General features: G+C 37.6%; 1 protein-coding gene across 3 annotated transcripts in view; it reads right to left on the bottom strand.

Annotated features, from left to right (window-relative positions):
- Positions 1 to 7,726: 7,726 nt before the first annotated feature.
- LOC109069640 (cadherin-4-like) overlaps positions 7,727 to 13,091 on the bottom strand; it is a 225,409-nt gene continuing 220,044 nt past the window's right edge. For all 3 annotated transcript variants that reach the window (XM_042734278.1, XM_042734277.1, XM_042734276.1), the window contains 5 exons: positions 11,963 to 12,199; positions 11,525 to 11,758; positions 10,628 to 10,767; positions 10,316 to 10,480; positions 7,727 to 9,150 (listed from right to left, as the gene is read on the bottom strand). In XM_042734278.1, coding sequence (XP_042590212.1) covers positions 8,944 to 9,150; positions 10,316 to 10,480; positions 10,628 to 10,767; positions 11,525 to 11,758; positions 11,963 to 12,199 — 983 coding nt within the window. In that variant the 3' untranslated portion in view covers positions 7,727 to 8,943. The remainder of the gene's footprint in view (positions 9,151 to 10,315; positions 10,481 to 10,627; positions 10,768 to 11,524; positions 11,759 to 11,962; positions 12,200 to 13,091) is intronic.

Below are 13,091 nucleotides of genomic sequence, written 5' to 3' on the forward strand. Positions count from 1 at the left end.
GCCCACGATAGTTGATTGACAGGGCCATCTTAACTTAGAGCCGCCCTGAGTGAGCTGTGAGCTGTCTGCCATTGTTGTCGACTCCGGTGCAGGGGAAGACAAGAATGTCTCCTGTGCGATTGAGATGTTTTGTTGTTGGATGTAATAATGAAAGGAATTGTGCCAATCCCAAATCTGCCTAAATGCGTTTAAGTTCACGAGAATCATTCGTGATCCATCTTCATCTACAGAAGAAGTGAGTTTAAGGGTTTTTATGAATCTTTGCAAATCACCTTTCCTAATATATGCTAGTTAGCAAGTTTCGCAGTTAACAGTCTGCTTGTCACTCCACTGAAGAGAGGGGCTGGGCCAGCAGAGCTCATTTGCATTTAAAGCATTGGACTCGTACAGCATGCTGAAAACAGAGCTGATTTTGACAGGGTAAAAAGGGTGTTTTTTATAAACTTGTGGAAAATGGGCATCCGATGACCCCTTTAACCAAAGCAAACACTCCAAAGCAAGATGAAACAGGGTTTCTGTAATAAAGAGGAATCAATCAAAATTTTTTTTTTTGCTTTTTTGCATGAGATTGCGTTGAAGGTACCACCTCAGCAGTCCTGCCGTCGGGCAATGACCCAAAGGAGAAATTACATTTACTGGACCGGAGAATGTTTCCACCCTGGTGAGCCGGTGTGAGTCTTCTACAACTGCTACAGTTTCATCAGCAAGAATCCTGCGCCTAGGGCCTCTCTCAACACAGATCTCACCGGATCAAAACCAGCACGCTGTTGCATCTTTGAACAAGGCTGTGAGCAAGGAAGTTCACATTTATATGCTTCTTTAAATTCTGTCCTGATTCATCAGCTCAGCGACCATCATTGTGTGTTGTGATGTTCCGATCCCTAATACGTAGTTTTTCAGAAGCTATATTATTGATGAGACACTGAAACAGCTTGTTCTTTCAAATGCTGCAGTTCCAGCTAGAACCAAATACATTTCACAGCCAAACCATACTAGGAATAAATCATATTTTAGTGTGCGCTCAGCAAAATCCACTTTCCTAATGCAATTTTGACAAACTTCTCAAGTTTAGATTCAACAGTGTACGGCCTGTGAATACAACCAAACACCATCCATCAACCGTTTACGCTAATTTCTCTATTAATTGACAGTTTCGGTCTGTAATTATGGCTCGAATTGATATTTTGAAGACATAATGCATCAAAACATGTTGATTTGTGATTATTCCTCCAGACAGAGGTCCAAACAATCATCACGAACAAGTTGAAAGCATTTAAATGTCTCGCTTGCCGTCTTTATTTGCCATCAAAACACTGACCTGCAGGAAAGGCTCTGTCATAAACAATGTGCAGGGAATAAACACTGTGCCTTTCCACTGTTATTTTGGTCCTATTTAATGGATCCCACTGTTCTCAGATAAAAAGGAGCCATTAACAGAGATTCAACGTACACAAACAAGCAGAAACAAGCAAGCACACAGACAATCAATCGTTATCCACTCTCAAAGTTGCTGCTGAATTTATACTTCAAATGAAGAAAATTCTCTCAGGATGGTGCTTTCAGGACACACAGGCAACCGCAAATGAGCACCTGCTCAATGTTTCTGTCTGTAATGGATGCAAACGTAAAGATTTGACATTGAGTGTAAACAGCAAATCTGTACATTTGCTGATTTCTGTCTGTCTAATGAGCTGCGTCTCAGCTGGAAGGATAAACAGGGTTTTTCATTTGGATGATACGACACGTCTAAGCATGTCACGTGCCACTGCGACCGCAGCTCTGCCTAATGGTAATTGTTTGCCTGCCCATGGAAATGGTCAGCTTTAGCTGTGTTGACAGTGTCCAACAGCTGCTGTTCACTAGCGGTCACAAATAAAGAGCAAAATGTTCGATTTGACTGGTGTCACGTAGCTTTAAGCATTTGAATTTAGGTTTATCTTATTCACAATTAGGAATAAGAGCTTGAATCTACAATCTTTGGATATCACCTGTGGAAAACAAAAAACAAAAGTATTGGTTTAAGCTTCATGGCGGTTATGATGCATATCAATACATACCTGTATATATAAATTGAACTATATACAAACCACATGGTGTGTATTTTTCCACACATGCCCATGTGAATTATTGAGAGAAAATATGTCAGTATCAAAACTATACAGCATGAGAGAATAAAATTAACACGGAACTGCTTGAATATTGCTTGAATTTCATGAAATGTTAGTTAAAATGGGATTTTATAATTGCTTCATAATTGAAGACCTAAAATAGTCTCTTAACCCATAATCCATGAAATTTTTAATAATTTCATTCAGACCATTAGGAAAATTGGTATGCAGATTCAATATCAATCATTTACATCCTCAATCATTTTACTTCTTAGGACTCACAGTAGCAAGATTCTCCTCACCACGCTCATGTAAATGTAAATAAGAAGTGTTGATTTATCAGATATTATCGCTTACAATTTTCCGACCTAATTAAAACCTAGAGGATGATATAACTGAAGGTTTAACCCTCTGTATTACTACAAAGCACTGTTCAGACATGATGTTACTTGTGTTTGGAGGTCACTTTGACCCCAACAAGAACACACAAAAAAAGTTTGAATTTGTTTAGAATCCTTTCTTACAGGTAATCATAAAATTCATACAAAAGTAGAAAGTATTGCCTTGTACCAATTTTAGTCAGGCCTGTTTTTTTTAGTTAAATGGGACTTAAGGGTCTCTCAGACTCCAAACAGAAAATAAGGGATATAGAGGATTTTGGATGTATTTTTCTAAAGTTATTATTCTTGTTTCCTCGTTGTCTGTTCCAAAGTGATGAACCAGAGGACCCCGTGTTCCTCTTGAACCACGGCTATTACTTCAAAGTACTATGCCTCACTCAAACGTTATAATTACACTGTAAACGAAAGGTGGTCACAAAAGGCATAAGATTTATAATTTTTGGAGTATTGTCCCAATTTAAAGATCCTTGTCGCTCTCAATGTTTTAGTTTTAAGAAGTTTATCACCTCAGTTTAGGGCATTTTCACATTTTTCACAACAAAATGTGACTTTTTTTCTGCATGAAAAAGAATGTGCAGAACAGGACTTCATTTTATCCATTGGGAAGTGACTGAATTCTCTTGAAGTCTCTTGATATGAAAGGTTTTTGGATGTGAGGGGCTGAAAAAAGGACTTGATGATGTCAGCTGAAAAGAAAAGTAATTTCAGTGGTGGACCAAGTTCATTATTCAAATTTACATTTTGATGAAAGATTACAAAGACAAAAGTGTTTTGCTCTTGCACTAGTAAAATGAGTCAATTGTTGTTATATTTGTAGCCGCCTCTGTAATCTTGCACAGTCTCTGCATTGTAAGGCAGGTTTTTCTTAAATTAGGCTGTTGGTTGCAACCTGCTCCAGATACTTGCTTGCTCCAAATTGTCCATATGAATATTGGATATGCAGGGAGCAAACTGATTTCCCATTGCAGTTCCACGGACAGAAAATTATTGTATCACACTCAATTGTAGAACATCCAAAGAGGCTTCTTCACCTGGCCTACTTGAGTCAGCATCTCCTAAATGCTTGTTCTACTTCTTTTAGACTGCTTTTTGATAGTCATGAAAGTATACACTACATAAACTAAAATATTACCAATGAAAAGCACTGATTCAGTAGAGCTGGTTTCTCGTAATGACTACTTTCAGGTTTTAAAACCTATCCGGATCATCCATCAGAACATTCAGAAATGTTCTTCCACCTGTAATCATGCTAATGAGATTCCCATTCGGATGACTCAGTGACAGCTCCTAAAACAAAACATTTCAGTGTGTGAACATTTCAGCACCCAGAAGGGGATTCTGAAACAATAAAATCCATCAGTGTCAAAGTTTCTACATGATATTTAATATTCTTTTTTACAGATACAGGTGTGTAAATAAGCTGTTTTGTAGATAATTTTACATCTAGCAACATCTAGCAATTATCGCTGTTCACCCCCTGAAAATGTCTCCCATTTTTAAGCTTAGTTTGGACAGTTTTCCTACTGTACAACTTCACATGGCTAATATGTTTCCCAGATTACACCATTTTGTTTCTATGAAGACTTCACCCGAGAGGTTTTTCACTGATTCCGGAAACTCAGCAAACTTGACTTTTGTGGGCCATTGACAAATTGCTCACCACCTCGCAAAAACAAAAAATGCAATTCATCAGACTCAGCAAAATAATATTATTGAAATAGAACAGTATGACACCTTCCAGCTGAAATATATATATAAACAGCAGAATCCAGATCCATGGAGATTGTGTGTTTTGGCCACAGCCAATTAGTTGTCTCTCTTGAGACACGCCCACTATGGGAAGAACCAACTTTAGCATCCCAGAGGGATTTCGGAGTTCTGCTAAAGCTGCATTTTGACTTTGGTATGGATTGTCATGTTGCTGAATCAGGATTTAAACATCACCCTAGTAGTGACTAGACCCATCTCAATGCTACTTTGGCAAAACATTTACCAGTTGCCAAAGTAAATTGTGTTCGATAATTTAGTGTCTAAGACTGGCATGCTATCTCCATTGTTTACAGCAGTTACTATTAGTGAGCTAAAGAAATATTACATTTTACTTCCCAGTTTATGCACTTATAATGCTGGATGATGGTTTAGTGAAACATGGATGACCATTACAACAGGAACTGACAAATAAACTGCAAGGCTCCTTTGTATTCATTTCATTTACATAGCTGAAACACTTTCTGTGGTTGACTTGCATCTCACAATAGAAGAGGCGAGTCAGCAAAGCATAGTCGTAGAGTGATTTTGTTTGCTCAGGATGCTCTCAGCACTTACCTGCAAACATTCAATTAAGGCACCCTATTCAATAATGTTCGCAGGCACATGTACTCTGTCCAAATCATTTTCAAATTGATTTGTTCTCTTTCATGGCCTTGGAAATCTAGGCCTATTCTGAGTAGATGAAAAATATGTTTAAGTGTATTTGAAAGGGCAAACTTTATTAATAACACACACAGTGTTGGCTGCAAGCCACCTGTTAAGTTTGTATTTGCGAAAGAACAATCCATCAGTGCCTTACTATATTTTTTCTGCCGCCATGGCTTGGCTGCCTGAGAACTTACTATACGAAGAAAATTTATCTTATAGCTGGCTTCATTTAAACACTTTCCTTTACTAAAAACAAGAGCTGCTATTAAGGGATAACTCACCCAAAAATGAAAATTTGATGTTTATCTGCTTACCCCCAGGGCATCCAAGATGTAGGTGACTTTGTTTCTTCAGTACACAAACTGAGATTTTTAACTCAAACCGTTGCAGTCTGTCAGTCTTATAATGTAAGTGAATGGGAATCACAGCTTTGAGAGTCATAAAACACACAAACAAAACCAAATTAAACCCTGTGGCTCGTGACGATACATTGATGTGTAAAGACACAAAACGATCGGTCTGTGCAAGAAACAACATTTTTTAAACTGAAGTGACCTTACTTTAGTACAACTAGAAGATTTGCAATTCTCAACTAGAGTCACTTTAGTCCTACTTTAGTCCATTAAATTGTACAAAACATGGCTTAAACTTAAGCCTGTACAGTACATTATTCAAAATTTTGTGTTCCACAAAAGAGAGCCATAAATTTTCAACATCTCACCCCAAAGATAGATGCCATCTCGTATGATCGCTCCCCTCTTTCCTCTCCTCCCTCTTTTCCTCTATTACCACTCCTTCTTGCATCTAATGACACATGCTCTTATAGTTTTGCTCTTTCTTCATCCCTCTCTCTTCTCGTCTGTGGGTAATTAGCAGGGTTCTGCTTGATGAGATTAAAGCAAGGGATTAATCAGAGCACTAATTGATAGACACGGCCGCAGAGAGTTCCAATCCCCTACAGCTCTCACTCTCTCTGGTGTCTCGGCTCACTCTTTCTGTGTGCTGACTTATTGAAACCGCAGAGAGATACTCATACACAGTTTTGGTACATGAAGAATAGATAAAACAAAAAATGTTCACCATTAGTATACAAAGGGTAACAGAGATGCAGAGAGAGAGAGGGATGCTGCGAGCTGGAGTTGTACTGATTGAAACAAATGGAAGAGCACTGATAAACTGTCAGTAAGTATCTGTCTTTAAAATGGGAAAGAGGTTTATAAATGAGATCAAAACCAAAAGAGCCTTGGCATGCGTTAGAGGTTAGAGAGTCCAAACCAAACTCCCTTGTCTTTCCCTTCATTTTTAATGGAAGTGTTTTTATTGTGACAACGTGACTTGAAAATGTGCTTTAAAATGATGCTTTAAAAACAGCAAGTTGCGACGCAGCAGGCAAAAATTGTCTTACGCAATTTAACATAGACTAACAATTAAAAAATATTGTAGGTGGTATACAAGACCATGTCCTGAGTAGATGATCCCTAAGTGTACCCTGGACATATGGACAAACTCCACTGCAACATAGATTGCAAGATGATAGGTTTATGATATGGAAATATTAACTTTTATCTTTGTTTTTCTCAGCAAATATTTATATGCAATTATTTGCAAATTTGCCAATATAGCAAGAAATTAATGCAATTATAATGTTAAACTGATTGATAGTCCTAATAAAGCATAAAACAAAAATCATATAAATGTGGACTTTATTTTTTTTTTTTAAAGAGAGATAAAGTATTAACTTTTATAACATTTTTAATCTCATTACCCAATTGTAATTTCATACATTTTCATGGTCTTAAGCTTTAATCCACTCCCAGAGATTCGTCATTAGTGGTGGGCCTTATGTTTTAATTATGCCATATGCCCTCTGAGTACACTGACCTTTCACTTGGTCGTGGGAAAGAACTTCATGGCTCATTTAAATACATGTGAAAAATCTAGGAAACTTTCTGTCAGATAAGTGTTGTCAACACTGGACAGAGTGCTTCATTATTAATGCTTCTGAAGGCAAATGTGTAGGAGGAGCAGTCATCCAAAGTTATGTTAAGTCAATGTTAATTTAATGGTAATGCATGGAAATCCAGAAGTTCTAAAGATAATCACACTGCCATTTTAAAATGGCCTGATTTTATGGCTTAATCAGAAATCCCATACTGGATATATCAGCTTAATTCAATTGTCACTTGATGGCATAATGCAATGCACACTCTTGCCCAGAAAACATTATGACAAGCTGCTGAAAGAAACATGGAAGTATGAGAGAGAAGAAAAGAGACATGAACCTATTATGAACAGGACAGAGACTTGAGAATTTTCCATTTTTCTTTTCTTTTTTTTTTTCTTTTTTTTTTAAATGTGATTGTTTATTCTCTAAAGCACATCCAATATTTGAGATGAATGGAAAGAGAAATCAGTTACACTGAATGGTGGAGCAGGCATGATTGTAAGCTTCTCTGCAATGCAGGTTTAGACCCTTATCCAGGGACAGAACGTACAAGACAGACTTTCTTCAGCACGACAAGACAAAACGAATGCTGCTGCATTTCTCATAACCAAAGAATAAACATAAAACCTAAGAGAAAAATACAAACATATAAAAAGAGAATTTAAAAATCCTACAGGATATAGACAAACACACACTCACACACATTCACGCACAATTAAAATCCAAATAGGCCCAGACACTGTCATTTAGCCCGACTTGGAGCTTGAAGAGCAGCAAATGTTTCAAATAATACTTCAAAAATAAGTATTTTACAGCATTTTAAACATTTTGAATCTTTTTTTGTTTGTTTTTTATTTTTTTTTCAGATTATATTTATTCTGTATGGTGTATATTCTTTGCCAACTACTTTTCACATTCTGACCACAGAGGAACAAGTGCGAGAGATTTGAGACATTGTTTTGAAAGAAGTCATGCACGTATAATATTTTAATCAACTTATAAAGTTAGAAAAGGGGAATGTTCAAGACAAAAAAGAAGGTTTCTTATGATGCAATCCTTGTAGAGTCGGGTTTCTTCAGCCATCACTTTTAGTCTCGCTGTCTGGCAACTTGTCATGCCTAAATTACCTTTACAATTCAGAAACGCAACACAAAATCGTACAAGGCAGGCAAGAATATGAGCTAAAAGGCATTCTCCAGTAATATTTTTTCTTCTTTTAAAATAAAGACCTTGATTTTTTTACACAACCATTACACAACATAACATTATATGGTCGTGGTCGGTCAAGTGAAAAAAAAAATAAAATATGATTTTTCGAATTGGATCACTGTACTTCATACGCTCCAATTTCTCAAGGGAGAATGAGATTTCTGAATGGAAAATGAGTCCTGTGTTTATCAACAAAAGTCTTGACAAATCATTCTCTGTTTCCTTTGTTTGTTTTCCACATAGTAGTCAAAGAGGCGTTCTGCACCGGTAATGCAGGGATGAAAGGAAAGCAAAAGGTAGTCGAGAGGAGCAGACAGGAACGGGGGAGTGTGTGTCCAACAGAAGAAACTTTTCAAAATGGCAACCGACCCTGAGATTGCAGGAGTCCGATACAAAACACACCACAAAAGGCACTTTATCAACAACAGTGCTTCTGTTCTACTGAAATTCAAGTTGAGAGAAAAAGTGTGTGTGGAACTCTCTTTAGTGATAAAGCGAACGAAAAAACGAGCGTGCGCACTCGTTTTTTTTCTTTTTTATTCCCGCACGCCGAGAATTCGTTGTCGCAACTCGATTCCATCTTGAGCCTCTAGGTGGTCCGAGAGGAGTGACAAAACAACACTGAAGAAACCACAACGCGAAATATTGTAAAAAGCCGTAAAATACTTGTGGATTGCAGCAAAGGTCCAGAGCAGGCTGCAGGGCAATATCCTCCCCTCTCGATGCCTCCGTAGCGTGCAGAGGAACTTTAGTTGAGAGATAATCAGCCCAATTGGAGGCTTGGCGTGTGACTTCTCGATAAAACATCCGAGAAGCCAATTGTCCCTCTCCGTTCCCCTCCGTCTTCCTCGAGTTCCCACCTTTAGTCCTCTCCCCCTCCTCCGTAGAGGTCTGCCAGCTTTTTGAAGCGAGGACCCCAGTCATTGAGGTAGTCGTAATCCTGTTCTCCAGAACTGGAGGAGTCCAGGGAGCTAACGGAGCCCGCTGTGGAGCCGCTGCCCTCGTAGTCAAACACCAGCAGGGAGTCGTAGGGAGGAGCAGTGGGGTCATTATCCGCCGCACGCAGACCCTAATAAGAGAGAAGAAGAGAACGTGAGATGAGGCTGCTGGAACAGACGCATACAAAATGCTCTGAAAGCTGCTGCTGGAAAGTGCTTAAAGGGGTCACATCAGGAGGAATCAAATTTTCCTTGATCGTTTGAGATGAAAGACCTTGATGCACTATGAAAACACGCTGTAAACTAAGCTGCAAAAATGACTCATTTTGTGCTTTTTTTTCTCACATCAGGCAGATCAGATGAACACATGTCTGTCCATCCAACCATTAAAATTGTTTTTGGCGACTGAACTAAAGTTGAAAGAAAATATATTCAAATATAAATATTAAATCAAAAACTTTTGAAATGTTGACTTGGAAACTAATTGAAAGTGCTAAAGTGACAAAAACTAAAACTGAAATAAAAAAAAATAATATATTTAAATAGAAATATTGAAATAATGAAAGTAATAAAAACAACAAAAGCACACAACAAAGGTACAAAACAAACAAATGGAAACCGAAAATATCAGAAAAAGCTAATTAAAATTCATAAATACTATAAATTATGCTGTTTATGCTTGTATGTAGCACCTGCTACTCTGCATATCTTAAAGCAGTGCAAGTTTGGGAAAGTGTAGCTGAGGTTTACATCTAACAAGATTGTTGATTATTTTAATACGTCACACTTTGTTCGTCACTTTTCAGCACAGAATTATACATTTTCCGTAAGACTTTATATATGTATATTACATCATTAAGGGTTGTTAAAGGGTATAATGCATTATAATTATTCATAATGTGCTTTGTATTTCATTATATCTTGTTATAATTAATACACTTAACAGACTTTTATAATGCATTATACATTTAAGTAAAGTGTTGCCACATTTTGTTAGAACACAATACATTTTCTTCTCTGAGTTCCACTTATTTAGTTATTTTTTGCAGAAATGATTTAGAACTTTTTCTTTCTCAATTTGTTGATGAAAAACAATTTTTGAATGATTTCTACCGAAATAAACTATGATTGTAAGTAGACATCAGGAAAGAAAATTGTTATGACCTCTTTAAGTATGGCTTTCCAATCTCGCTTTCAAATTAAAACTGTATTTCCTTCCTGTGCCCCTCTGCAGGCATTAGCTGAACTTGAGGTCTAACTAGATTATCTTCATGATAAGAAACAGAGGGAGCATACGTCAATGATGAACTCCCCGATGTCCCCTGGGTGTGGCACCGTGGGCCGGACAGGGTACTGAGATTCTAGGATAACGGGTCTCTCGTCCACTCTCCGCACACCTGCAGGCTTGCTCATTATGTGATCTAGAGACTCGGGCTGCTGCAGCTGACTCAGATCATAGTCCTGCAACAGAAATAAAAATATATCAGGTCACGTCTGAAACAAGGTCAGAAATGCTCTTGCAACTTACGAAAAAGCAGCAAACTATTGCAAACTTCGAAACAGCCTTGACTCGAAAATCGATAACAGCCTGACGTGTGTGACACTGACCTGATCTTCCTCTCCTCCTCCCTCTTCATCATACTTCAGGATATTATCTCTGACGTCATCCTCAGGGTCGATCAATAAGGGCTTCGTCTGACGCTCCTTCTCCCTTCGCTTCACCCACACCACAAAGAACAGAACCATACCTAAAAAACAAACATACAGGGGCGTCACGCACCTATCTTTTAATTTTGACAAGGCACCAGTGGCGTTCCAGATGTATTTAGTGCCTTAGGCAAGATAAGTCATGATCTAAAAAAAACGAAACACTTTCTGATGCACTTTTATATAGTATATATAAGCTTAGATGTGTAAGTCTACTGGTACAGTACACTGTAAGATTTTTGAAAAATCTCTTATTCTCACCAAGGCTGCATTAATATGTTTAGAAATACAGTGAAGCAACAGTTTAATATTTAATCCTAAATATAATTTATTCTTGCGATGGCATAGATATTTTCGTGGAAACTGTAAAAATATTTTTCAGGATTCTGAATATAATATAATATAATATAATATAATATAATATAATATAATATAATATAATATAATATAATATAATATAATATAATATAATATAATATAAAATATTTCTCTGGAAGTTTATAATATAATTTAATATATGATAGTTTTTGGAAGTCGCATTAAAATTTTTAGATGGCACATGCACTGGATGGGAATAGTCCTGTACATATTTCTAAGGAGACTTTGTTAGGAGGTTTATAAAGCTGAGAAAATGTTGACTGAAAATGAATAATCAAAAATTAAATGACATGTTGAAAGGTTATTAATCATAATTTACTGATGTTGTGGAGATTTGATTTTGTTGCATTCTCTGATTTAATCATCTATTCATTTATAAATCAAACCATCAATCTGCACGCTAATCCATCCATCACTTACTGAGCAGTATAATGATACAGATGAGAATGGTGATGATGGCCCCGGTTCCCAGCCCGGCCACAGTCACTGCCCCGAGCACAGTACAGTCTCCGTTTTCATCACAGGGACACACCTTCACCTTCAAGACAGAGGTGTTGGACAGGGGAGGGTTTCCCGAGTCGGAAACTAAAATGGGAACTCTGTACATGCCTGCCTCCAGGTACGGGATCCGGAGTTTCAACTGGGCATAATTACCTAGAAAGAGATAGAAAATTAAATATTTGGATATTTTTGGAAACTATATTTACATATTAACAGCAAATCTTTTTTCTATCCACTATTAATAATGTTAGATGTATTATCCTGAAGGAAACGCATTAGCTGAAGTTACAATGACCTGTTGAAATGGTAAAAGCCTTGAATACTTTGAATTTGTAATATGTAAAATCCGAGTCTAACCATTCAGGCGTGAAATGGTCCAGTTACGGCGGGCAGAAGAGGGGTAAGAGGGCAGCTCAAAGACATACGGGCCAGCGTTGGGCTCTGAATCTAAATCGGAGGCTGTGATGTTGACTGGATACCCGTGTCGTGACCTCTCGCAGACCAGAGCCTCTTGAGGAACTAAGACAGGCACGTTGTCATTCACATCTATCAAATAAATCTGGACAGTACCAGTTCCTGTGGCAGGAGGGGAACCTAAGAGACAGAAAGAGGATAACGACAGTCAGGGGTTAGGGTCGTAAAGTTTATGTATTCGTCCTGAAAACTCTCAGTTCTGTCAGATATAAGAAAAGATAACTGCACATAAATATTTCACACAGCTGTTTTCCCTTTAATAGAGCTGGGCTCTCTCCCAGGACAGATATGTGTAATAACTTTGCCTGAAGAAACAGACATATCTACTCCCTACGGCTGTGTGTGAATCAAAGACAAAAAACAGAGGTTAGATATATACCTACACACTCTCAAAACACAATCTGCCATCACAGACGAGGGACATTTGTGGAAGACATGGCATGGTATCATTCCCAAAGCTCTGACTGAGTAACAGGCTAGATATTATAAAGATTGATTCTGTCAAATTCTGTTATTAGAAGGTCCGATAATACAATCCGTCAACCCTGGACATCTGTATCAACTGCAAGACTTTGTCCTGACAAGGCCTGCCACTACGGACACCTTTGAAAACATTTGGGAAAAACACACCAAGACAGGCAGATGGATTGGTCAATTTCCTAATCATACCAACCTCCCCTAAAGTTTTCTGAGCTTTTGATGCAATACCCTATGTTAAGCAGTTTCAGCTTCTGACGAAAAATAAACAGGCAAATAAACAGTAATATACATCTCCTTTCTGAATCAAACACGCTCGCCTAAATCATCAACAACTTATTTTAGTGGATTGATTTGGTTTCATTTAGATAAATTCAGTTCAGTTTCAATTGGAATTGGTTCATTTAGATCATCTGATTTTGGAAAGTCAGATTAATTCCAAAAAATCAGTCTGTTCTAAATAGTCCCCCCCCTCCCCTTTTTTACCTGTGTAGAATTGGATAGTTTGATTTATTGCAGAAAATCAGTTTGTCCT

This window comes from Cyprinus carpio, chromosome B11 (assembly GCF_018340385.1).
Source record: "Cyprinus carpio isolate SPL01 chromosome B11, ASM1834038v1, whole genome shotgun sequence".
NCBI classification, from domain to species: Eukaryota; Metazoa; Chordata; class Actinopteri; order Cypriniformes; family Cyprinidae; genus Cyprinus; species Cyprinus carpio.